The sequence below is a fragment of the Centroberyx affinis genome, unplaced genomic scaffold (genome assembly GCF_046629955.1).
Source record: "Centroberyx affinis isolate AG114_WGS23_722 - 3 ecotype Tasmania unplaced genomic scaffold, CSIRO-AGI_Caff_v1 ptg001856l_1, whole genome shotgun sequence".
Classification (NCBI taxonomy): domain Eukaryota; kingdom Metazoa; phylum Chordata; class Actinopteri; order Beryciformes; family Berycidae; genus Centroberyx; species Centroberyx affinis.
In genome coordinates, this window is record NW_027280234.1 from 242915 (window position 1) to 268316 (window position 25402).

Here is a 25402-nt window from a genome sequence, read left to right on the forward strand (position 1 = left end):
TCCATTCACTGTTGCTGAGGGTAAAGCTCCTTATCTCTTCCTCCTATTCAGTTCCCTAGTCATGAGACTGCAGGTCACTTGACAGCCGTCCCACCAAACTTCACGTCTTTCATTAAGAAATAACAGATGATTTAATAAACCTGCTCCTGCTTTACTTCTGTACAGGGCACATGTCTTTTCAGGCTTTGTAAATGTTATATAAACAGGCATAAAAATAGTTTAATATAGATTGAATTCATATGGAGCATTGTTTCCTTACAAAGCCCTATTTAGAGTTGATTCTGTTAAATGGCATGTTTGCATGGGAGTTAGCCTGGCAGTGGCGTAACTTCAGTGTTATCACTGGGAAGCTAATAGCCTAATTGAATCAGAAGTGTTGGGGTGGGGAGATTCTTGGAGTTAATTAACATGATATCAAGAGAAACTGGAGATTTGCCGTCAGATCTCTGTAGCCGGCTGCCTGGGGAGAGAGCAAGCTTGGATAAAGCTGATAAGGATTATTGGGAAAGGAGTTAAAGTGGAAAAGACATCAGGTTTCTTCTGTCCAAGATGAAGACAGCAGGTTTTGTATAGACAGTAACAAGCTAAAAAGACCTGAAGAGCAGAAGAAGCGAGCTGCCAGACGGTTTTCTCTTTGTTTACTGTGAGACAAAAACAGTCAGTGATGTCGAAGCTGGTTTACCCCCTGCTTTTCCTGTGTTTACTTCCAGCTGTGGGTAAGTGAACAACGCAGATGTGTGCGTGTGTGTGTGTGTGTGTGTGTGGGTGTGTGTGTATGTGTGTGAGTGTGAGTGTGTGTGTGCTCTGTGTACATGCATCTGCTTATTTCAATAGCTATATTAGGGCTTTTGCAACAATATACATAATGCACAAACTAACTTGAATAATAATACAATTGTGAGATGTTTTTTGAGGCCATTAATTACAAATTGGTAACATTTTAGAGGATGTAATCTTCTGTGTTTTTAAATATTGAGCAGTGAACACTGGGTACAGTTTTTGTCTTTTCCAAAATAGATTGCATTTTGGAAAGAAATCCTAATGTCACTCCTGCTCCACTGCAAAACTAAACTTCTCAAAGTCATTTTCTGGTTATAATCAATCTCTCTGTCCTTCAGTTCCCCTGTTCTGTTACACCTGTGTGTTCCCCGCCATCTCGCCTCTGGACTGCATCAGATTCCCGATGAAGTGTCCACCAGGCCAGCTCTGCCTGTCCAGCAAGGCTGTGGGACAGAAAGGTGAGGCCGCCTTAAGTGACTCAACAACATTTAAATGAATCAAAACTGAGAAAAAGAACTGAGAATGACTGTGATAGGCACAGAGGGAGCTGTGTGAGTGTGGAGGGGGGGTGTGTGTGTGTGTGTAGCTGGGTGGGTTGTGTTTTGGTGGCTTGTTTCGTGTGTAAACGAGAGAGAGAGAGAGAGAGAGAGAGAGAGAGAATGAGAGAGCAAAAATACAAAACTACAAAATATATTACAAATACCTCCTCAATAAATGTATCCAAATAAATTACACTACTAAAAGTTATTCAATTATAGTATACATTATTTTTTTTTAGAATTTTGAGTGAAGATCATCTTCAAAACAGTGAAACATAAATCCTAAATAAAATCCTAAGTCCTGGGAGTGAATCAAATCCTTTCCATTGTCTGATCAGGTGTGACCCCAGGAAGTTAAATAAACTGTTTCATGGCACAAATAGAGCCTATACTTATAATTAGCTGTTTACCTCACTTTTAAGGTTTATAATATAAACTAATATAAATTTAAATACGGTATGCAATTTGGAAAATCTTATTGAAAGCGCTTTACAGCACCAAAACTGCATACATTTTTGGAAGAGTAGGAATTTGAATCCTTGTTCCTGACAGTGTGCATGCCATGCTCCACCTGCTGAGCTACACAGGATCACCAGGGTTCGAAGCCCTCGACCTGTTTCCAGGACATTCAGATAAATAAATAAGTAAAAGTTGATGGGATTGGTATTCCTTGAGCAGGGCCTCCTGTACCATCTGACTTTACGAATGTCATTGGTCCATAGACCTAAAGACTACTTGTACATTTACATTTAAAGGGAAAATCCACCTTAAACACTTCAACACTGGGTTCACTTGTTGATAAAGTTAGATAGAGTTGATAGAGTTCCAAAAAGAGCAAAACATTTGCATAAAATTAATCCACACAGAGTTATGCAGCATAATCCAAGTCTTCTGAAGCCAAACAATCGCACAGTGAGTGGAAAAGACAGATATTTACACCATTATTTAGCGCAAATCTTCACTACAGCCGTTGTTTTTGAAAAAAACAATCACGGTAGCCCATCCTGTCGGGGAGGAAAATGTAACTGAATGGGCTACTACCCGTCACAGAGTCTTAAAAGCTTCTCTCTGTTGAAGCATCCAAGACTTTTTAAATATCTATCTATTTACCGAAAAGGTAAGGTTAGATCTGACTGAGACACTTTTAGCAGAGCTGAAAACTTCACCTGTGGGTGACTTGTGGGTGACTTCACCTCAGGGTGAGTAGATAATGACGGAATTTTCATTTTTGGGTGAACTATTCCTTTAAGTAAAAATAGTGTTTGACAATGTACTTTGCATTCCTGGGTCCATGTTAAGACATTTCCAACGGTAAACGTCAGGTTTTGGTGTCAAAGAGAAAGAATCAAAGAGCGAGGGCTTCTTTCTAGACTCACCATTTTGCACCAGTGTTCAACAATCATACAGGGAGAAATCCATCGTAGAAGAGGCAGAGAGACCAATTTCTCCACCAACAGTAGCCTCAATAGACCAGGATGCAATGCAGCAAGACATGTTGGGTTTTGAGTGAACAGTGTGACTCGCATTTTTTCTCTCACTCTGCTATCGCTATCGTTCTCTCCACCTCCACGTTTCACCCACAGCTGAATGCAACATGGTCAGGCCTGTTCTCTGACTTGTTGAAAGTCATTCTGAGAAATGAAATCACTAAAAAGTAAAAGTAGACAAGGTTGAGGGAAAGTGGGTGCAATGAAAACATAAGTAACAGCACCTCAACACAAAATAACTCCTGGAATGCATCGAACATGACAGATTGATGGTATCTAACAGTGTAAAAGTAATCGAGGATGGATTATTCCTTTAAAACCTATAGCTGACACTCTAATCCAGAGCAATTTACAACAAGAATACAATGAAATTCCTAGATCATAAATATTAGGCTACTAGCAAGTATGCATCATCTATGTTTGAAATGTAATATGTAAATGGCCATTTTTCATATCAAAAGTCTGATCTCAGCCAGAAAATACTGAAGTATTTTCAAAATACAAAAAACGCCTTTCTCAGAAGTATCACACACACATTCAAATTAAAAAATAAAGAAAAGCATTTGAGAATGTAGTTCAGTCACATGCAGTGGGGACATTGTGTGTGTGTGTGTGTGTGTGTGTGTGTGTGTGTGTGTGTGTGTGTGTGTGTGTCTCCCACACTGATGTTTACAACCACCTCTGGTTTCCAGGAGACTTCCGTGTGGTGTTGTATGAGAAGAGCTGCGTCCTGCCCGTCCTGTGCGGCGTCACCGGTGAAAAGTTTGCCATGGGACTCAACTTCACTTTCACCAATGAATGCTGCAACACACACCTGTGCAATGGAGCTTCAGCACCTACTGCCCCCTACTGGACTGGCACACTACTCACACTCCTCATTTCATACTCAATTTGGTGATCACAAAATAACAAAGGCTTATATTGGAAGAGAGGCTTACATCTGGGTTTTTGCTGTGTATTTGCTAATTACATTTGACAAGCTGCAACACACACTTGTGTAATGGATTTGTCTTTTCTGTCCTCTAATAGACTGATACTCTACTTACCTCACTTCTGATAACTGTCCACTAATCTGTATGTGCCAAGTCTTCTTTTACCGATGGCTTAGTTTAGTGCTTAGTTAGTGGCTTAATTTGAGGAGATGCTTTTTTGATTGCATAGTGAAGTGTTTGTGTAGGGGAGACTGGGGACAAGAGTAACACTTTTGACTTCTGCTCCCATAACTCACCTGTTACATAGGCTAGAGCTTTCAAATTTTGATAAAAAAGTATTTCTATTTGTTTGCTAATCACATAACTTTCAGTATCTGTAATGTTATCACCGAGCTTAACAAATTGTTCAACTGTTGCAATCCACCCCACTACTGGACTATGTTAAAACACTAGCTGGGACTACAATACAAGAAAACAGCAGAAGCATGAGCCTCCACCATACAATTTAAAAAAAGAGAAACTTAAATTAAGAATATACTTCTAAAATCAGACAGCCCAATATGTTTGAAGATTTCCAGTTTAGCAGAGGTTGTGTTTGACACACGTTTGTTTTGTTTTTTAAATCTCCATTTTTCTGGTGTTTCTCAACAGCAGACGTGCATGTTTGTGTGTCTGTTCATATGAACTATTTCATGCAAATGTACACAACACATACATGCAGGCATGCATGCACACACAAATACTGGCACACAACCAATGCATGTTTGGAAATTATTTAAAACATCTTTGTAATTTCCATTTTTATTTGTAAATGGTCTCACAGCTTGTTATTAAAATGAAGTCAACCTCCATCACACTGTGGTTTCCTAAAGCGTCGTCTCTGTAGAGGTGAGAGGTTGCACATGATGCAAATATGTTCATCAGAGGACTGGAGTTGGGAACCACTGCCCTTTGTTACAGCCATCCCTGGTCTCCCTATGCTAAAAATCACTACAGCTCATTATGTGACTCTCTTTCAAAATGTGAAGCAACAACTGGGCTTTTGGTAAATCAAGTGGCACTGGCTGATAGATTTACAAAGTGTTTTCTCTGAAATAAACCATGATGCAAATATGCAATGAAAGATAACATCAATAGCTAAAACTGAAATGAAAATAGGCCCCACATTTCTTTTCTTTTTTTTTTACATCTGGGCAAAGTAGACTACTTACTAAGCCTTCAAAAAATGTTTTTATAGCTGCAGGATAAAGAGCTCATTTTTATGACATCTGTGTCATAATCAAAGCTATCTTTTACAGCTCTACCTACTCCTTTGCATTTGTTGCTAAATGATAGCCTACCTGATAATAATGGAATTGTTTACACCCTTCAAGACAGTTTCTGCTTTGGCTTTGAGTCAGTTGAGTCAGTAGGTTTCAATGTAGAGCAGAAACTCTTGCTGCTGTGCATGCAAGAACCAATTAGTGACTGTGCTGCCTTCTCACCACCAGGTGCTGTTAATTTGGGCCTGAACGAGAATCACATCATCCGTCTGATTTTTTGGTCTATTCCTCAGCTTAAAATATTGTTTGAAACGTATTAGGCTACCTTTTGCTCAACAGTTATGGGCATAGCTTATCTTTTCATCTGTGCTATTTTCCCTTTGGCCACTGAAGGAAGGTCTGACTCCAGGTTTGAGTCTTTGACAACACAGGTGTTGAAACAGGTTTCCAGGAACACTGTGAGACAGATGCGAGACACCGAGACTTTACCGCCTCCATACCTACAGCTCCCTGTGTTTCTGCATTCAAGGCTGCCGCTGGTGGAGAAGGAGCATTTCTCTCCGACCAGCGGCACCGGACAGGAGCCTTTACCCGAAACCGTGAGGGAAATTCTGCTGCCGGTGCCTCCGACGGCCGGTTCACCCACCGCTTCAGACGAAGCCTTTTCCGTGAAAACCGTGTGCAAGGTGAACAAGATGCAAGTTCAGGTACAGAGAAGCATTTTAGGCGCCGGTGGATCCTCTTCTCAACTGAAGCTGGGGACGTGCCAAGCCAGTAAATCTACAAAATATTTCCTTTATTTTGAATATGACCTTGGCCAGTGTGGAAGCAAGCGCACGGTAAGTTTTGATAGTTATTCTTTAAATACTTGACCAGTTGTAAAGGGCAGATTTATAGGCTAACTGATGGTTTCATAACAGCTGATCAACAGCCGGGTGGCCTATTCAAACACACTTCAATATGACCCGCCGAGGCTCCTTGGACCAATCAGAAGAGCTGCACCCTTCACCTTGCCTGTTGCTTGTTATTATAACAGGTGAGACTGGGATTGGAATAGGTTTCCGACCGAAAAGTATTTTACACGAAGTTCTTTGAGCCTGTGTTTTTAAGAACATGAACATTATTGTATTTCCACTTTCCAGATATCAATACTCATACAAGATTGGCTACACGCCTAAGATACAGATGCGCAAGATCTTCAAACCAATGAAGAACAGAGTTAAATTCGTTCTCACTCCACGAAATGGTAAACCCCCAAATCACATCTAATTGTTGAAAGCTCTGCTCCTGTCTGATTTCCAGGGTTCACACGGTCCTTGAAAAATCATTGAAAGTTTGTGGATTTAGAAAAAAAGCCTTAAACTTTTTGAAAATTAATGGATGGCCTGGAAATAACTCTTTTTTTTATTTTTTATTTTTTATTATTAAAACAGCGAATCCAAATTCATCCATTTGCCACAGCTCCCCAGACTGCTCTCTGTCCTAAGGATCAACACTTCACATCCTGAGGAAAACTGTGATGGATTTTTGCTTTACTGTAGCAGCAGTTTTAAAATGAAGGATTTAACCCTAACCCACAAGTAAAAAACAAGGCCTTCCTGACCAATGTCATGCCCTGAATATCACCAAATACGACCTTGGGTTCAATAGAAGTTTTGCACACCTGGATGTTCCACAGACAGGTGACAGCTCACTTGCAATCAGGTTATCTCTATGTAACCTGATGAAAGTATTAGTACCGAAACGCTGTTCCCAATAAAACCTAACTTTAACTGCAAGTGAAGAAATTCCTACTAAACAAGACCTCGAATTTGATGTCCAAGTGAGTGTGGGAACCCTGGATTTCTTTTGACTACATGAAATGACAGAGTCTTGAAACTGCTGCTGGTCTGGTTGTCTGACTTTATCTTCTGCCTTTCAGCTCAGTGGGAAAGACTTTCCCCATCAGATCACGTTGTGATTGGGAAGCCCATGTACTTCGAGGCTGAGGCTCCATCCATGTCCCAAGATGGAAGACTGTATGTCCACTCCTGTCATGTGACCCTCAAGAAGTCGCACACCTCAGTGCCTCAGTTCCCAGTTGTGGAAAACTTTGGGTAATGAAACATTTGCCGCTCACAAATGCTCTGGAACATGTTTGTCATCCTGTCCTGTGCAAGGGTCAGAGGTTTGATCTGATTTATTAAACAAAAATCAAATGAGGGGGAAAAACAATGTATGCATCCACCAAATGTGTCTGCTGTTTGCTCCCCCCTGATAAAGGTGCATGGTTGAAAGCAAGGAGAGTCGCTCCAGATTCATCCCATACAAGAAGAACGCTGTGAGATTCACTGTGGATGCATTCCTGTTCAAGGGAATGACAGGCCAGGTGAGCAACGATGCCTCAAATTATAACATGAGTGAGACTGGTGAATTTAGTGTGATATTAGACTGTATTTTTGGGTTACGCACATTTTTTTGTGCAGCTTCTATTGCCATTATGCTGCTTTCTTTGTTGTGAACTATCTAGTTTAAGGTTGAATACAATTTTAAAAGATTGTGAAGCATGAAATAGGAAGAAAGTCTTGACTTGAGGCCAAATTTATCACCCACAGCAACTCTACATGCACTGCACCATGTCTGTGGGCAGTTCTGTCCCCACTCCTACAGCCAAGTCCTGTAACTTTGACACAAAAGCAGGAAGGTGAGTTCTGGTTGTTGTTTTTTTTATGTCAAGGAAATTTGGGAATAAGAAATACCAGAGAACAGCATGGCACTCCCAATTAGTATTCTGTGTGGTATGCGTATTTCCATGTTTCTTGACATGTAAGAAATAAAAGGAAATGGTTCTCATGCTGCCCCCCTTTACTCTCACTGCTTTTCTCAGATGGTTTGAGCTGTATGGTTCGGCCTCAATGTGCTCCTGCTGTGACTCCACATGCAGCTCTACTGCCTCCGCTGGTGAGTCAGTGCTCCTTCATGTACTCAGTTAGTGAAAACACAAAAGATCAGCACCGCCTTCAGCGCATCTAACCTGTATCATTACCAGAATTACCAGGAGCACCCATGCTAAAAGTGTATGCACTCCTGGTACTGAAGGGTGTTTTGGATAAAAGCGTCTATCAAATGACATGTTTTTGCTGTTGTATCTGGCAAAATAAGTTGAGACTTTACAATTCTATTCTAATGGTATAAAAATGCTGCATTCTCCAGTGACCAAAGTGGTTAGCAGCAGACCGTGGACGATAGAGGATAAAGTCAAACCACCCGCAACCCCAAGGAGGAAGACGGCCATAACAACAACAGCAACAACAACAACAACAACAACAACAACAACAACAACAACAAAGAAGAAGAAGACGACCACAAAGATGCCTGAAACAAAGACAACTTCACAACCTGAACAACAGAAAGTAACAGCTCCGGTGGAGAAACCGGTGAAGGAGTTGGACCGGCCGCTTGGAGGCGGAGGTGTGAAGTGGGTCGAGGCAGGAGGTGATGAGAGGCGGGTGAAGGGCTTTGCTGTTGTGGAGGAGGAGCGGCTCACTGAGCCTCGCAGGATATTTGAAGAAGTCTTTGGTTTGGACAAATAAAGTTGATGTTTTGAAAAGTGGTAATATCAGTCCATGCTTGGTTTTGGTACATCTCTCCTAATAAACTGAAACCAATAAACTATATATAAACGTTCTTTTTTGTACACATTTTTTTTTCCTTTATTCTGTAACACTCATTACTCTAACAAAGTTGCTCTTGATACTGTGGCAACTACACAGTAAAGGCAGCCTTATTACACATTACCTTTTAAGTTTTATTGGTCAATACTTACAGCATTACTATTGGATATTTCAATCCTGTATCAAACTTCTCATTAAGAATGTGCAAACATGCAAAAGCAGTTTGTGAGTGAAGGAAAAGTAGAAAGCTAGATCTAATGGCAAGTTTCTATTGAGAGTCTGTAAATGATTGAGTCCATTGTCAGGTATAAGCGTTATTTATTAACTTTTCTTCATGAGTAAATGTTTTATTGCTACATGATATCAAACATTCTGTACAATTTCACTTTTACAAATGTCAGGTCAATGAATGTGATAACTGCAAATTTGACCTATCAGACAGAATGAAAACAACAGTGACAAAACCGTTATGCTACTCACACAGTAATTTGTGTGACTGTTGTCTTTACAACAGCTGCTATCAAACAAGGTACTTACAAAAAGGAAAAACACAAACTTGGTTTCCTAACAACTGAATTATAACGTAATATATCATCAGTGTATTCACACAATAATCTTGTAGAGAAGTCATCTTCCATTCATCTTCATGGAGACAATTCACTCTCACGTTTTCTTTTGTCCATTTTAAGAATGACAATATTACAGTGACAACATAATATTGCCCTTTTAAAGACAGACCATAGCGTCATATCACCTTCATTTCAGGGAGGGTTCAGATCAGATGCGTCCCGGATGGATTGTGCATATGTCTTGTAGCATTTTTTGGGGGGGGGTTTCCTCTCCCAAACTTTTATTTGAAAGCTCAGTAGTATGAGCTCAGGTGGGAGTGAGTGGCAGGATGTCTGGGCATGGCTGAGCCGGGATAGATGGGGCTGTTGGCTGAGTTCCAGTATGTCGAGGGTGGGCCGAAAAAGTTGCCAGGGGACACGGGCATAGGAGCGGGATGGCCGCCCATGAAGTTCATTTTGGGCTGGTGGCTGTGGTAGGGCTGGACGTAAGGCATCTCAGTCTGGTACTTAACAATCCCCCCCTCTGCTGTGTGGTTCTGGTGCACCTGTGAGATTCCCTGGAAGTCAAATTTGTAGGCGTAGCGCTTGCCGTGCACCTTGGTCATGATGTTCTTGTCATAGTAGTAGCGGAGGGCGCGGCTCAGCTTGTCATAGTTCATGTTGGGTTTGCTCTTGCGCTCGCCCCAGCGCTTGGCCACCTCGTCCGGGTCGGTCATCTTGAACTCGCCGTTGGTGCCCTCCCAGGTGATGATGCCGGCGTTGTTGCTGTCAGACAGCAGCTCCAGCAGGAACTGCCACAGCTGGATCTGCCCTGAACCTTGGAGGGGAAATGGGTGGGGGGAACAGTTAGGGATTTGGTTTTGACATCAGTGGATGTCGACACAAAGCAAGGCTGAAGATATATTCATCTACCAGGAGTGATTGCTGGCATGAAATTTAAACTCACTATTAAATACAACTGATGATTCTCTTATCTTGAGCCCTTGTAATGTTGTAGCATTTTTTAGAGGAGATTAGACTTTAGAGGATGTAATCATCTGTTGTTAAATACTGAGCCATGGGCATCAGGTAACTTTTTTTGTAGAAAAATATATACAATCTTTCAATAAAACTCTTCAAATCGACTTAACACAGCCAGTTATCCCAGGACCATGGACAGCTCCTTGTTTTTTTACAAAGCTATCTCAGGAGGTAACTGAAGTCTATCTTAAGGAGTATTACTGTGGCTGGAAGTCTTTCCCAGCAGTAACAGTTAAGACTTCAGAGCCTATTTTTTCACCAAATGTGACCTTTTCACTGTGCGGCTTGGAAGAAGTGACAGACAGCGGGCAGAAACCTACCCACAGGCCTGTGAGCGCTGGGGTCAGGGAGCCTGTACGGACTTTGTTTGCCTGTTCGGTTCTTGGATGAGCTGAGGGCTTGGCCTTCTGTGAGGAAACAGCAGGGCAGACAGTCATTTTGGTGAGAGGGAAGCCGGATTTTGTCTATAAGTAAGCGTGATGCAATTATCTCGCTACTTTGCATGTGTTTTAAGGAGTGCCAGCCCTTGCTTGCTCTCTCATGCTACCAAAGCAGACAGTGTAAAGGCCTCATTTGCTTCATCTTCATTTCTTGTTCTTATGGTGCATTACATTCTTACCTGGGTTGGCTAGTCGACTGCTAATGGGCCCTAATGTCTGGTACGGGTCTGTGAGGAAGAGAAATCAGATAATTATGTTTTTACTTCTTCTCTCTTATCAACAGATGCTGATTAATAGCTAGGAGGAGTGGCATCCACACCTTGCACAATCCTTGGAGCCGGCTCTGTAACTCTGCTGTGTTGATGCTCCATGGAAGAACCTGCAAACCAGGAAGAAAATCACTTATGTCAAATTGCTTGGTCTTCAGTTGTGGCCTAGTTGTACATTTATAAAGAGCAGTTTCCTATGCAAAAACAGCTCAACAGTCATTCATGCCTGAAGAACAAATTAATCATGACAATTGGTTTCATATTGCCTTTGGTTTTTGTTATTGTACCTTTTGGCACTGCAGTCATGGTGTTTGCTGGCCAGCTGTTCCTACGGCTGATCTCATCAAAGTTGTTCTCTGCACAAAAAAGACCCAAATATGAGACTAGACACTGACAGGCGCGCGGCTAGAAAAAGGCTTTGAAGTGGACAGTTAAGCTTAAGTAGGAAGGAAGTCCATAAATGGAGACCAAGAAGGAGCGATAAGAGTCGGCGAGCAGACATGGGAGAGCTGAAGATGACCCACAGTTTCTTGGGGTGAGTGTTCTTTTGTTCAGGCCCCTGTCGCCACAAGATTGTGAATTGTGTCCCAGAGCGGGACCCATACCCCCCATTTCCTGTGCCGGTGCAGCTGTTTCCTGTCTGAAACTGGCTGTTGAGTTGTGGACTCATCAAAGAGTCGTCAACTGAGGCCAGCGCTGTGCCAAGAAACCTTTAGACTCTTGAAACTATGTAACATGGTACTGAAACTCAACACATTATTTTTAAATCCCTAAATCATTCAAGTAGTTTTCCTTAATGCTCCTTTGTGATAGTTTTGAGATTGTGACCCTGAATTCTATGCATTGATCCACACCCAAAAACACTCCAACACAGACCATAACATTATGACTGCTGGGTCATGGCAGCCACTAGACGTACAATGCTTTTAAAAGAGGCATTACTTTGAGAAATACATCTGTTTTCACATATTTATTTCCTGCTAATGAAAGTGTTTAAAGTCACAATGAAATCAAAAATGACTTTTCCACCTTGTTAGCTAATTCTCCATATCATAATGTATATCTATTTAACAACAACTGCCTCAAAAAAGTATTTAAAAAAAAGATTATTTTCTCATATTTCCCATTAGTCCCATTACTTTTACTTGCTGGAAAACAGCATATTTTTAGTGGTTATTTAATTTCAAAATGTCCAAATTCCAACCAATAATACCATCAAAGATTTTTTAATAACAATCTCATCATATAAAACCTGCAACATAAGTGGCACCGAAAGTGGCACCCAAAAAACTGGTGTATTTTTGGATGTTCACCCCTGAAAACCCTCTTTCCTTTTCCTTGGTTGCATCCCGTTGGCTGGGATTTATTATTATTTTGAAGAATGCGAGAGGTGTGGCAGCTCAAAATTATGTGCAAAGCATTTTGAACCTTTGAAAACTTTTGAGCAGTCCCTTTGCACAATATGTCCCGCCCCAAACATCCTGTTTAACACGGAAATACATTGAATTACAGAAGCAAGATACCATCTAAATGCTGTTTCCCTGTGACTTTAATGAAATGAGAATGAGAGGCTCGGTCTTACCTGCTTTCACCTGTAGTCTGGGTTGTTGTGGTGTGTTGCTGGTGGGAGTTGTGGAGTAAGAGAATGTGGGGCTACCTGAAGGAAAGGCCAGCAAAAACAAAGTCAGAAAACATCTTTGATAGATAGATAGATAGATAGATAGATAGATAGATAGATAGATAGATAGATAGATAGATAATCAATCATTCCCTGGGTAGAATTTGGGGTGTCATTATGAAATATTGCATCGTAAACATTAAAAGACTAGTTAAAAATGTAAAAAAAAATAAAGTAATAAAAATATGTAATTCTGTAAATTCAACTAATTCACTTACTGACATATTTCACAGTGATATTTACAGAAAATCTTACTTCTCGTCTTATTTCTATTTCTGTTTAGTGAAATGCGAGTGAAATGGTTGGGCCACAGAACAATGAAAACAATCTGCACGGTTGAAATCTGACAGGCGAGGAAGGCCGAACAATGTTATCAGCTGGAGTTACGTGTCGGACGTGAGGCGGGTCTTACTCTGCCGGAGGTAATTGAGGTGCGAGAGCAGGATGTCTGCGTTGTAGGCCGACGTGAGACGCATCATGTCGTCCTTGGACATCTTGCAGAGCGCCTTGCCGTCCAGAGCGTGGAACAGCATGACGTCCACCTCCTCCAGGACGTACTCCTTGATGGCCCAGTCCAGCCACTGCCGCACGTGGTCCTGTGTCCAAACCTCAGGGTCTGGGACCGGAGGGAGGATGGAGGGGAGACATACAGAAAACATAATAAGTGGCTGTGGTCAAACTGATTTGCTTATAGGAGATGGTGGGGCTTGATATGGAAATAGGTAGATACCAGCACTGGTTCTGGTACCTGTCGTTTTGATACCAGTTCTAAAATGTTTCAGTACCTCTTTGTTGAATGAAAACACATTTGATTATGCAGAAGAATGACTTATGTTTCTAGTTGTTTAACATTTGTACATGATATCTGCTCTTTTAAGTAGAAATGGACCCTGCTCTGTTGATTTAGTAAAAATGCAAGAAGTAAAGTAAAAGAAGTAAAAAAGAAGACGGAGAAGGAGACTGGAGGGAGTAGAGTCATACAGAAATAATCATAAGTGACTGTGGTCAAATTGATTTGTTTATATGACATGGCAAGGCTGGGTATCACTGGAAATACTTAGATACCAGTACCAGTTCTGAGAGTTGTAGTTTTGGGAAGCACCAGATCTAAAATAGCACTTGTTTCAGTATCTCACTTTGTTGATTAAAAACACGTTTGATTATGCAAAAGACTGAAATATTTTTGTAGTTTGTTTTGTACATGCTATCTGCTTTTTTTTTAAGAAGAAATAGACCCTGCTGTGTTGGTTTCATTAATAAAAATGCTCATAAAGAGGAAGAGGGACCAGAGGGTAGAGGGAGGAGAGTCATACAGAAATAATCATTAGTGACTGTGGTCAAACTAATTTGTTTATACAACATGGTAAGGCTGGATATTACTAGGAATACTCAGATACCAGTACCGGTACTTGCACTTGTTGTGTTGATATCAGTTCTAAAACAGTACATGTTTCAGTGATTCAGTTGTTGAATGAAAACACGTTGGATTATGCAAAAGAGTGAATTATTTTTGTAGTTATTTCACATTTGTACATGCTGTCTGTTCTTTAAAATAGAAATAAACCCTGCTGTGTTGATTTCCTCTGTATAAATGGGCATAAACGAGAAGATCTGAGTTCTCATTGTAGGAAACGGCCATTCCTACGTTTTTTGATACCTCTTGGCACTTTTAGATGCTTTAAAATTGGTATTCATACCAAAATTTGGCATGATACCAATACATATCATTACAGGTTTTATCATCAGTCTTATTCAGGTAAGTAAGCTCATTTCCAGTAGCAAACAATGACTGTGCGTTGTGAATCGTCCATAATATTAGACAGGAGTCTGAGACGTGTACAGAAGCCACCACACCCTTGGGTCCTGATTGTCCTTGTTTAACACATGCAACTGTGATGTAACATCCGTGTATTATACAGTATAATAAGTTGGCGCTAGTGACTCATTGGCAAATTGCGTTGGATTCCACAGTGCTGAATTGAAAGGATCCACTGCAGCTCCCAGGAGCGTAACCACCGCTTAAAGTGGGATTCCTCCAGAGACTGACTCACTGGCTGGATCCCAGTCCTGAATCGTGCGCGCTTTACACACACTCTGCTCTTATCTGCTAATGACTCACACAGGAGACCTACAGTATGTCTTAGTTTATATAAAGTTGAATGACTATAACCTACTCAGAAATTGATGACATATCACTGCTGTCATCTAATCGTTTAAAATTCAACAGAAGCTCTTTTATGGGTTGAGAAAATTCTTCAGGCTTCAAAAGGTCTTGTGAAACCAAAAAAAAATGAATGGTGGTCAATCTGAAAACAAAGCTGACAAAGTCTAAAAAGTTGACATTTGGGAGATACAAGGTTTTCACCCCCACATCGAAGGTGTGATTTCAAATGCTGTGAAAGTCTTTTTTAACTCATTACTGTTAAAGTTGAAAAGGCTGTTTGATAAGAAGAGGCTGCAACAGAGATGAAGTTGGGTGATTAAACAGGAAAGAGATCAGATCAGCTCATCACACATCTAGCCTACTCCTGCTGCATGTTCTCTCTGCAATTAACATGGCGGACACAATTTACATATAGCCTAGTGGTGGTATTAAAATCCCTGGGTGCTACTTTCACACTTCAGACATATGAGTTAGTATCTATTTTTTATCCTTATTCCGTATTCAACGAGGCATTTTGACCAAAAAACGTATTCTTATTTTGCAATGGCACAGGAGAGTAGTAGCAGGAGGAAGAAGGGTTAGATACACAAACACACTCTATGCCCATCTCTGATTTAATTACTGATATTGCACGAGCGAAATGTGTGCCAGCTCTTGTGAAACCGCCTCATGTGAGAGTGGAGGATGATTGAGGGTGATTTCCAGCTACTGTGTCGTAAACAGCTGTGAGTCAGCTCACCTGCCGGCACGATGACCCTCTTCTCCTCCGTGGCGTTGCTGGGAGGGGTGGCGGTGTGGGGGCTGGCCCGCGGCTCGGGGTACGACGCCTGGTACGCCATCTGGGCCCCGTCGTTGCTGCTCATGTGTCTGGAGCGCTTGGTCACGCTGCAGTCCACGGGGGATTCACGACTAGACCGGACAAAGGAGACAGGATTTAGGTTGACATTTTCCATATGAAGCTGGGAAAGTCTGAAAAAGTGTGGAAGAGGAATTTGATCATTTCCAGGTCTTGAAAAGTGTGGAAGCGGCATAAAAAGTTTGGAAATATTGATAATCAGGCTCAGTACGCCCATACCTATATACAGTATGTTATCTAGTTGTAAGACCCACTGTCATTTCAAACATTGTGATATCTGTTATTGTGGAGAATAATCCTGAGCTATAGAGTGTAGAGGCCCAGTTCAATCATATTGCCCAGCCACTATCAGCAGACATGGAATACCAGCCTAAATTTTCATATCCAGTTAAAACATTAAGGCCTAGGAGACTGAACAGTATCCAGGATTAAATGTACCTTCTGATCCATCCTACTTCATATTAGGAAATATGCCAGAAGGGTTAGATGGTAAAAATGAGATGCATTTAGGAAGAATTTTACTTTTGATGACCAAGAAAATGATTACAGTCTCCTGGCTACAGTTGCAGCCTCCAATCTTACATCATGTTTACCATATGAGAGCATAACAGCAAGACTTAGGTTAAAAACATATCTATATGGTAAAATTATCCCAATTACACTCTACCTTTCAAGATTCCATATATTGAAGGTTTTTTGTTTTTTGTATTTATCTTGTGTCCTTATCATGAATATTTTAGGGAGGGTATAGGTAGTGGGGGCAGGAAGAGGATGAAGAATGTAAAAGAAAAGCCAATACAATGTTAGATCCTGTAGCATTTGCTGGGTGAAAACCTTGTATCTCCAAAATGTCAACTTCTCAGGAACTAATGAAGCCAACCTTGTTTTTAGCTTGACCACCATGCTTTTTTTCCAGTTTATCCAACAGGGTTTAAAAGGTTTTCATAAGCCCCATGGGGTTGTAGAACTGGAAAATGTATAATCCTTCAATTTAAGTTAAAATAGCCAAAACTGGTGTTATATTGGAGTTACAATGTTTTTACCCAACAATAACGATATGTAGGCTAACAAGATAAACGTGGTTGCATCTGTTGAATGAAAATCAAAAAGACCTTAAAAAAACGAATTGGGGTGTGTGGAAAAACACTGAATTTTGAAACGGAGAAATGACGACGGGACAGTCAGATGTTACGGGAACGTGTGATCCCCCGCTGACCTCGGACCGTCCTGACTCACCTGGTTCCATTGACGTGCTCGCCTCTCTTCCCGGGGTTCTGCGCGGCCGACCCCACCCACTCGGGCTCAGTGGGCTCCGGACTCTGCTTGGAGGCCTGGCTGAAGCCGCCGGGCGACGCCATGTCAGCCTTCATGTGCATGGCGGGGGCCGCGGTGTAGGGCGGCTCGAATATGGACTGGTCCTCGCTCACCACGGACAGCGCTTCCTGTCCAGAACATCGGAGTCAGACATTTTACTGTGAGGGTCACGACGTGTGGAAACTGTCCACACAGCTGCTACAGTGCTTTTCCACACCGCAGCCTCACTGGGACATGTAGGGATGGGACAATAGATCCAAAATCAAAATATATCACAATATAAAAATGTAACTAGGGATGGGACAATATATCCAAATTCAATATATCACAATATAAAAATGTAACTAGGGATGGGACAATATATCCAAATTCAATATATTGCAATATAAAAATGTAACTAGGGATGGGACAATATATCAAATTCAATAGCCTATATCACAATATAAATATGTGACAATATGTATCATGGGGCAGAAAGATGAATCATGATATTAGTACAATTTCTCAAGCTCTCCATCGAAATTATATAATTTTCACTTTGTAATGACATTGTTAAATTGTTGTTTACATTCTAGCAAGCCAATGCCGCTAGAAAGATTTGTGGCTCAGAAATAAATGTAATTTTGCACAGTCATACTTTGTTGTCATTGACCTTGTATTTATTACATCTTATCGTGGTTGTATCGAGTCGTGAAGCCCATATCGCATCTTATCGTGAGATAGGCTAAGTAGGCTGTATCACCCCAACTATGAACATTCTCTACATCTGAAAGAATGTACTTCACACATTTAAATTACGTTATTGTATTTTAGTTGTCATGTTTCTGTATAACTGTTTTTTTTGTTTATTTGTTTTTACCTCAAAAGCCTATGGACAGATGTTGCAAATTAGCTCTGGCTAGAAACCCTCAAGCAAGGCATGTATTACATGTTTTTAAGTTGCAACAATGCACTGCCCTGACAAATGAACAAATACATAAATAAACAAAATATAAAAAAATAAATAACACTTTCGGAGCTTGGAATTACAACATTCTATCTGACTTTGTTTTTTTAGCAAAATTGAGTTATTCACATGTTCTTTGATGTTTGAATGTTACTTTATGCCTGTTGACTGTCACATACAGGCAGTATGTGACAGTTATTGGGGTTAAATATTTAAAAAGATAGAAAGTGCATAACAGTTTTACCAGATGGTTATCATTACTGCACTCGATCCAGATAGAACCATATACTTCCAAGCTCACAACATTTTGGACTTTCGATTGTCATATTAAAGGGGCATTTCATTTAAGGCTTTAGGAATTTATTTATTTATTCCTATAAGCCTGAGATGCATTAGTGAACATGAACAGTCTGCAAAGCCAAAGAAAAATCACAGAGACTCCAGTCTATCATTTTGGTATCTATAGACTGGAGCTGCTGGAGTCATTTTTAGGACTCAGAGAAGATTAATCCCAACTTTTAAATTGAAACAAGCTTTATATCACAGTAGTGCATTCAGATATGAGCCAAAGCTCATTCTCAGTAGAGCTATAAAATAGCGTAATATCACATTACTACTGGTGCAGGAGGGAATCTTATCTCTCATTTCTGGTGATGGAAAATTTGCAGTGAATGTTCACTAATATAAACATAACAGCAGTGTCCAGCTTCTCACTCACACAGTTTCCTACAATCACACCTGGGAGCTGCCCAGTACAACCAGTCTGATACTGTTAGCCACTGAGCTTCACTGGAGGAACTGGGGGTTAAGTGCCTTGCTCAACGGTGCTTTACAGTAGTTTTTGAGGGTGAGGAAGGCATTACTCATTCCCTTTTCCCACCCAGATTTTCAGCTGAGTCGAGATTCAAACTGGCAATCTTCCAGTCACAGGCCCGCTTTTCTAACCTCCAAGCTATCACTGCCACATATGAATCGCATGTCTGAATGCTGAAATTCAATATGATTCCCCTGTGACTGATTAAAAAACATTTTCAACTGTGTTTTGTGTTGAATCTTGACAGCAGAGTGAAAGGCCTCCATATGTACAGAGGTTGTCAACCATAAACAAAACACTCAGAAGGGGAATGAAAAGTAAACCGTTCAGTAACAGTCTGAAAGAAGTCATGAGAGAGACGTTGCTGTGTTGTCTCTAATCTTAAAGACGCTCAGTAATCTTCACCGCAGTTTTATTTCGTTAGGATTGAGGTTGGGGAGGTGGTGGAGAGGTGGTGGGGTGGTGGTGGTGGGGGGGGGGGGGTGTAGTTGTCTTAAGGTGGAGTCTGATCAAGATTTGAGTCCGTCTTTGCGCTGCTTCCTGTGTTTCGCGCTGACAAAGGCTTCAAAAAAATAATAAAAAAAACGTCACACTACCTCAAGATGGCACTTGCCTGAGTGCGTGGGCGTGTGTGTGTGTGTGTGTGTGTGTGTGTGTGTGGGTGTGTGTGTGTGTTTGGCGTGGCATTGTGCATGTGTTGTGTCTGTGAGGTGGGCAAGGGGTGAGGACAGGACCTGTTCAAGTAAGTGTGTGCATGTGTGATGCGAGGGAGTCTAAGTGGGTGTAAGTGCGTGTTTGTTTAGAGGAGTCGAGCATTGTCTTTGGGCCTTGGACGTCAGTGCCGTGCTTTTTCAGTGGCCTACAGGAAACCTGGCCCCCATGTGCAGAGGAACCTTTTGGCACAGGCCAAGGGAGAGGAAATGGGGAGGGGGGGGGGGGGGCACCGTGTAAAAATGTGGGTCATTTTAAAGCTGGAAAACAACCCTAAGACCCGCGGTCTGAGGAGAAGGGGTTGGGTTCATTGGACAGCAAGAAGAGTATAGCCTTGATTGAAGTTCTAAGCGCCGCCGTTCCATTGTGTGTGTGTGTGTGTGTGTGTGTGTGTGTGTGTGTGTGTGTGTGTTTTTTTTAGCTCAATTGTTGCCGCAGCATTGTAAACCAGATCTTAATGCATGGCACACAGTTTGGCATTTCCTCCAGGTTTGCAGACAAACTGACACAGAAGTCAGCAGTGTGGGATTTCAGCAACCTGTTGCTGCATGAAGACTTTGCTGAAGGCGTAGGCTAAGGGATGCAGCCTTTTTAAAGCAAGCACATGCAACAGGTTTCATTCCCAAAACACTATATATCAATTTTGTCAGCAAAAAAACATAGTACCTGATGTTCACGCTCAAGATTTAAAACCACACAGATAAGAAAAACATCTAAAATGTGGCTACATTGTAAGTAAAGGGCTGTAAATAGAGTAGGTGTCAGAGTTTTCTATCTCACTTTGCGCCCAAACTCTTGACTCTTACCAGTGTTGGCTACTGAAAACACAACTTCAAATGTGTGCACTCGGTTTTCACGTGACAGGAGTGTTAGGTCAGCCTCCACATCGTTCTCAGCTCAGCTTTCTTTTCACCACAGTCCCTTTTTTCTACCTCAACTGCTCCCTTGTTTTTTTGTGTTTGGCTACTTCTGTCGCGCTGTCCTCTTTCCCCCAGTCTCCATCTTTCTCCCTCTTCTCTCTTTCTCTCACAGTCTGTCTGTGTCCCTGCTCTTGCCTTCGGAGGCCCTTACTCAGTGCAGAAGTGAAACAGTTGGCTGAGCGCGGGGTAAAACAGGCTGTGGACAGCAAATTCTCATGAGAAGCAACGGCAGTGAACAGTATTACACCATGGAAAAAAAACTACTTTAAGTCTTTTTTTTTTTTGCTAAACGCTAAAACTCTTGACATTATCCTGACTAGCAGATACTCAGCTTCAGCATTCAGCCATTAGTTTCAATGACAAACTCATGCTTTCACAGCCACAAACATACACTCCCGCTCTTTCTTTATCTCCCCTTCGTGCTCTCTTTCTCCTCTGCACACTGATACAAATATACCAGAATGTGGCCTGACCGCCAATGCCACAACTGACTTCCTGTTCAATGTGTTTCATAGCACGGCCTGTTGCTCAGTGACACAAAACAATTTTTAAAAACATGACCTTCCTGAGGCAGATGCTGCCTGTGCCTCGATGTGCCTAAAAATGATAATGTTCAAATTCATTTTTATAGTATAGATAATACAAAGCTGGTGAATGGAAACTTTGATAAGAGGCGGGGAGTCAGCAGCTTTACAGGTTGCATCATGCAGTCTCGCCCAAACTATCAGCATCTTAGAGCATGACAGTATTACTTCTTGCTGTCTTGATAAACTGAAAGATTATGAATTTTAATTAAGCAATTTAACTGCTAAATGAACTATTTTAATCAAGTAAATGTCACTGCTATTGTAGCCTGAACAGACAGACAGCAACTACAGGATACAGGTGGAGGCTTCATGCTATTTGGGATGATTCATTAAGCCTTTTTGCTCTCAGCAGATTAAAATATCAGTGTAATTTAAAGTACAATAGCACCGTTTTTGACATGGATTCCCAGTCACTCTTACCTAAATACCTCCAGTTCCACTTTGGTATGTTTATTTAGATATTGGAAAGTCCTTTTTTGGTAGAATATCCAAAGATAGATATTACAACATAGCATGAATGAGAAGATCGTCTTACAAATCAACCTCAGACGGTGGTGTTTTTTTCCAGCTATGCAAATGTCACAGTAACGTATAGTGACACAAGATGGTACCATCTTCTAGCCTACAATAAACTGCAACCAAGGATGTATTACAACTAAATACCAGTCGTCTCATGGAAGTGGATCATTGGATGTGGCTCTTTGGATTGTGTTCTATCCAAGCTGATCCATGCTGCCATCAGAGGTACTTTCCTTGTGTGCACCAATAATATCTTCCCTAGTCTTAATTGAATCTGATTTTTATACAAATAAATTTAAACAATCCCTACATTTTCAGTTAGGCCTATTTATTGACATACTTTAGGCACTAGATAATCATTAGGAACTGTCTTGTGTTCACCAGTAATGTCCTTTCGTATCAAAATAGTACAAATAGAATCTAAATGTAGTTTAACGAAACAGTTTTATCCACTGGTTAATCATGTTGGGAATCAGCCACAGAGGACGATGTTTTTCCATCAAGCAGAACACCACAGTAACTAGTGGTGACACATTGTGGTGCCGTCATCCAACCTACAGTAAACTCCACAGTAGTAAATAATCCTCATGTCATTCCTACTGTGTTGGTGAGATCAGGTACGTGCCAGATCTCACTTCATCATCATCATCATCATCATCATCACAGTCTTGCTCCTGGACTGATGAAGGCAGACTTCACTTTCACCACTGAGCTGAACTCTCAGATTTTAACCTTTGTGACTGATACTGTATGTTTGAACTGACATTGTTGCAGCTTAGATATTACAAACCTCCACAGGCCTTAACCTGAGGGTTATATGAATACTATCATCTCATATAGAGTTTTATAATATCTCATGCAAATAGGCTATCAATTTAAAAAAACAAATGAGAAGAACCACTGTTTTTGAATTAGTGGATTCTCACCACCTCCTTGGTGATTTTCTCAGATTTTGTGTTGATGTGTTTAAAGTGTATTTTTTGACAAATTCACTGAGCTCCTGTTCCAGTCTTGATTCTACCAGAAATGGCTTCCAAATACTTTAATAATATAAAAACATACCAAACTGGAGTCTGGGGTATTAGCTCCTATCAAGGCTACAATAACAAGGAAATCATATATAAAAAACAGTATTGTGCTGTAAATACGTTGGCTTCAAAACACACAAACAAGGTGCAGCCTACTATAGCAGGTCAAGTCAACAAAGTGTGCAAGTCAACCCTCTCTGCAGTGGGTTTGAGAGAAAGCAGAAGTAAGAGTTTAGTCAAGCTGATTTTGCAAAGGCTCGGGCAGCTGCGCCTTCAGCTTCACAAACACGATGTGGTTTTCACAACTCCAGCCTGGCAGCACCAAGGCCTCTGCAGGCCAGAAACCCGGGCATGCAGAGCTGCACAGCCAGCCAGCTGAGGCACATTTCGCTCCTGACCACGTTCATGTCATACTCTGTGTGAGTCGATGTAAACCTGAAACAATGCAATGCCTCAGTTTATCCACTCATTTTGTGTTTGGCAAGGCTTTGTTGCCTTTTTTCTAGTCCAGGGAGCGGAAATGTGTGCGGAAAGTCTGAGGTTTGAGACAGGAAGCCTGCAGGGTTCAGATAACGACACCTGACAAATGCTCCCGTTTGCAGCTATAAATTATACTTAAAATAACCTTACTTAAAAACAGCGTGTACTTTAATACAACTGAGTAGGCCTACAAGAGATTTATTATTATCTGAATAATAATTTCGTTTGATCAGTGAGGAATGCTGTGTGTACCAACACAAAAGAGTAATATAACAGAGCATCTCCAATCTAAAATAAAATATTTTTTAGAAAAGAAATTGCAAACGAAAGATGAACATTTTCTTCTCAAAATGCACCACAAACAGTCCTCATTTTAGTCCTTATTTCCCCTGGACCGGCCCTACAATTATTCACTCCTTTAAAAAAAAAAATCACAAATGAAAATACAAATTAAATAAAAAGCCATGGTGCTTGATTGTAGCCAATGTTCATAATGTACCAATCTGTTTTTTACAGAAGAATCGTGAGAGAAAGGACTACAATTATTAGTTCCCTAAAGTATTTCGTAATCTGTTTAGGCCCATGTTTCAAACGTTCCACTCTTTCGTTTTGCAATCGACTGAATTAGTCATAAAATCGGTTTATAGATAAAAATCATTTGCGTTTTATATATATAAGTAGGCCTTTGTTATATGCGATTGCATCGAAAATCGAAGGAACAGTTAATAGAAGGTGCAAGATTATTTACTGCAAAAAATAATGTTTCATAAACTTTATGTGAGCCTTAAGTTATAGGCCTTAAGTTGCATATTGATGCCCAGTGCAGACGCAGATTCGTTTGAAAATAACATTAATTTGATAGTTTTATGTGCCTTATATCATCAGAGAAACACCCCAAAATTTTCGCCTTCGTCTTATTAAATTTTCAGCATTCAGTGTTAAATTAATTCAAAGTGCCACAATCTACGAAGGCCTTTTTGGAGCCTTTTTTTCATGGCAATCAAGGTATTTAAGCATTTATGGTATTATGATGGTTAAGAGAATGGTTAGGAGAATACACAGATGTTGTTGTAATAGTATGAAATGTGAAATACCAGTCATCTGATGGAAATGGATCCTCCTGCTCTTTGAAGAGGGATCTCATTGTGTCCAAGTTGATCCATGGCGCCTTCACAGACACCTGTACCGTGCTATTCTTAATTAAACCTGCTTCTTCATTTAAAATCGGGTTTTTATCAGCGCACTAAAAGCTCAGTAATTTCACTCTCCAATAAGTTTTTTTTGTAATGCAGTTCCTTGGCTATCAGCTATCAGAGAACAGCTTGATTAAACGGAGCAAATAAAAAAAACGCGCTCTTTGGGAAATCCTCTTTTACGCGCAAACCGGTCACCAATTAGTTTTTTATCGGAGTGTAAAGATGTAGTGGTTAGTTGTGTTATTATAGAGCCGACATAGCCTACAACCACGAACGGGAAGGAAGAGGAAATTTTGTACAAGAAGGAAAGAGTGGGGAGCTCGCATCACCGCCTTGCCTCTCTCACTAGCAGACAGAGGGCTGCTGTGGGTGGCCGCCTGTCATTTTCACCAAACATTAAAACCAGATCAAACACCTACCTTTATCGTACAGTCCATTGCAGCAGCCTCTCAGTCTTTGTCATTTAGTCGTTTGGAAATGCTGCTGCTAATTTAGCCTGCTAACCTCACTTCAATTCATGCAGGGGTGCATTGACTCTATGGCGCAAACCATTGCAGTTACAATTTTCGCTCAGAGACCATAACCGGATGGCAACTTTTTTTTTTTTTTTTTCGCTCTCGCTCTCTCTCTCTCTCTTGCTCTCTAAATTGGGAAGTGAAGTCACTCTTAACAGCGCATTCAAGCTGCGTTCCTTCTCATGAAACCAACACTGTTGTTTGTCAGAGGAAAAGAATAGCCCTACTTTCTGTTTGTGATTAGTGTAATTACTTTATTTATCCCATGAACGAAGTCAGAGGACAGAACAAAGGTGTCCAAAAAAAATCACAATTTTGCATTTGAAACGAACTGTTTGGGGAAGATTTTAGTGTTTTGCAATGCACTATTTTAATCATAGTGGGGGATGTGGGTACTGACGGCCCCTGAAGTGTCAAAATGCCCTTTGTGGTCGTCAAGTGTATATTTTACACTTTTATTTCACACTGCTCTGGTTTTGAAACAGGGTTTTGTTCAAATCAACAAAACTGCAAACAAATAAAACTCAAAAGTATGGCACAGCAAATGTCATGTTATCTGAAACACACTGGAACAAGCAGGAATTAAATTTGTCTCAGTTTTTCCTGTGCAGACAAAAACAAATCTGTCCTCCCTAGACAGATTCTGAACAGGAACTGGAGAAAGTTTGGTTAAGATGATTAAAACCTATAATTTCAGTTAGTGATGTGTCCGATAATTGATCA

The 25402-nt window shown here is 40.9% G+C and overlaps 2 protein-coding genes and 1 pseudogene across 4 annotated transcripts; 2 read left to right on the forward strand and 1 right to left on the reverse strand.

Annotated features, from left to right (window-relative positions):
* Positions 1 to 664: 664 nt before the first annotated feature.
* Positions 665 to 3840, forward strand: LOC139653037 (sperm acrosome membrane-associated protein 4-like; annotated as a pseudogene).
* A 1627-nt stretch (positions 3841 to 5467) lies between these two features.
* On the forward strand, positions 5468 to 8572 carry LOC139653040 (zona pellucida sperm-binding protein 3-like). The gene is made up of 8 exons (XM_071529987.1): positions 5468 to 5839; positions 5921 to 6036; positions 6143 to 6246; positions 6922 to 7096; positions 7263 to 7368; positions 7595 to 7683; positions 7867 to 7940; positions 8193 to 8572. The coding sequence occupies exons 1-8, from the start codon at positions 5468 to 5470 to the stop codon at positions 8570 to 8572; spliced, it is 1416 nt and encodes a 471-aa protein (XP_071386088.1).
* A 388-nt stretch (positions 8573 to 8960) lies between these two features.
* On the reverse strand, positions 8961 to 24734 carry fli1rs (Fli-1 proto-oncogene, ETS transcription factor-related sequence). Of its 3 annotated transcripts, none has more exons than XM_071529963.1 (10): positions 24584 to 24734; positions 16886 to 17091; positions 15533 to 15702; positions 13042 to 13245; positions 12534 to 12608; positions 11239 to 11307; positions 11002 to 11061; positions 10862 to 10909; positions 10563 to 10649; positions 8961 to 10039 (listed from the first exon to the last, which is right to left on the reverse strand). In XM_071529963.1, exons 1-10 carry the CDS (start codon positions 24599 to 24601, stop codon positions 9516 to 9518), a joined length of 1461 nt encoding a protein of 486 aa, XP_071386064.1. In that variant the 5' UTR covers positions 24602 to 24734; the 3' UTR covers positions 8961 to 9515. The 3 variants fall into 3 exon arrangements, with proteins under 3 accessions (XP_071386064.1, XP_071386065.1, XP_071386066.1); XM_071529964.1 differs by lacking the exon at positions 24584 to 24734 and adding an exon at positions 24063 to 24395; XM_071529965.1 differs by lacking the exon at positions 10563 to 10649.
* Between the last annotated feature and the right edge of the window lie 668 nt (positions 24735 to 25402).

What these genes read in the sequence shown, in the direction of transcription:
- LOC139653040 (XM_071529987.1), top strand. Translation starts at nt 5,468, where the DNA reads ATGCGAGACACCGAGACTTTACCGCCTCCATACCTACAGCTCCCTGTG. An exon ending in GTTGCTTGTTATTATAACAG is followed by an intron (nt 6,037 to 6,142) that starts GTGAGACTGGGA and finishes TCCACTTTCCAG; the next exon opens with ATATCAATACTCATACAAGA. An exon ending in CGTTCTCACTCCACGAAATG is followed by an intron (nt 6,247 to 6,921) that starts GTAAACCCCCAA and finishes TCTGCCTTTCAG; the next exon opens with CTCAGTGGGAAAGACTTTCC.
- fli1rs (XM_071529963.1), bottom strand. An exon ending in GAGCACGTCAATGGAACCAG is followed by an intron (nt 15,703 to 16,885) that starts GTGAGTCAGGAC and finishes TGTCCGGTCTAG; the next exon opens with TCGTGAATCCCCCGTGGACT. An exon ending in GGCTCCAAGGATTGTGCAAG is followed by an intron (nt 10,910 to 11,001) that starts GTGTGGATGCCA and finishes TCTTCCTCACAG; the next exon opens with ACCCGTACCAGACATTAGGG.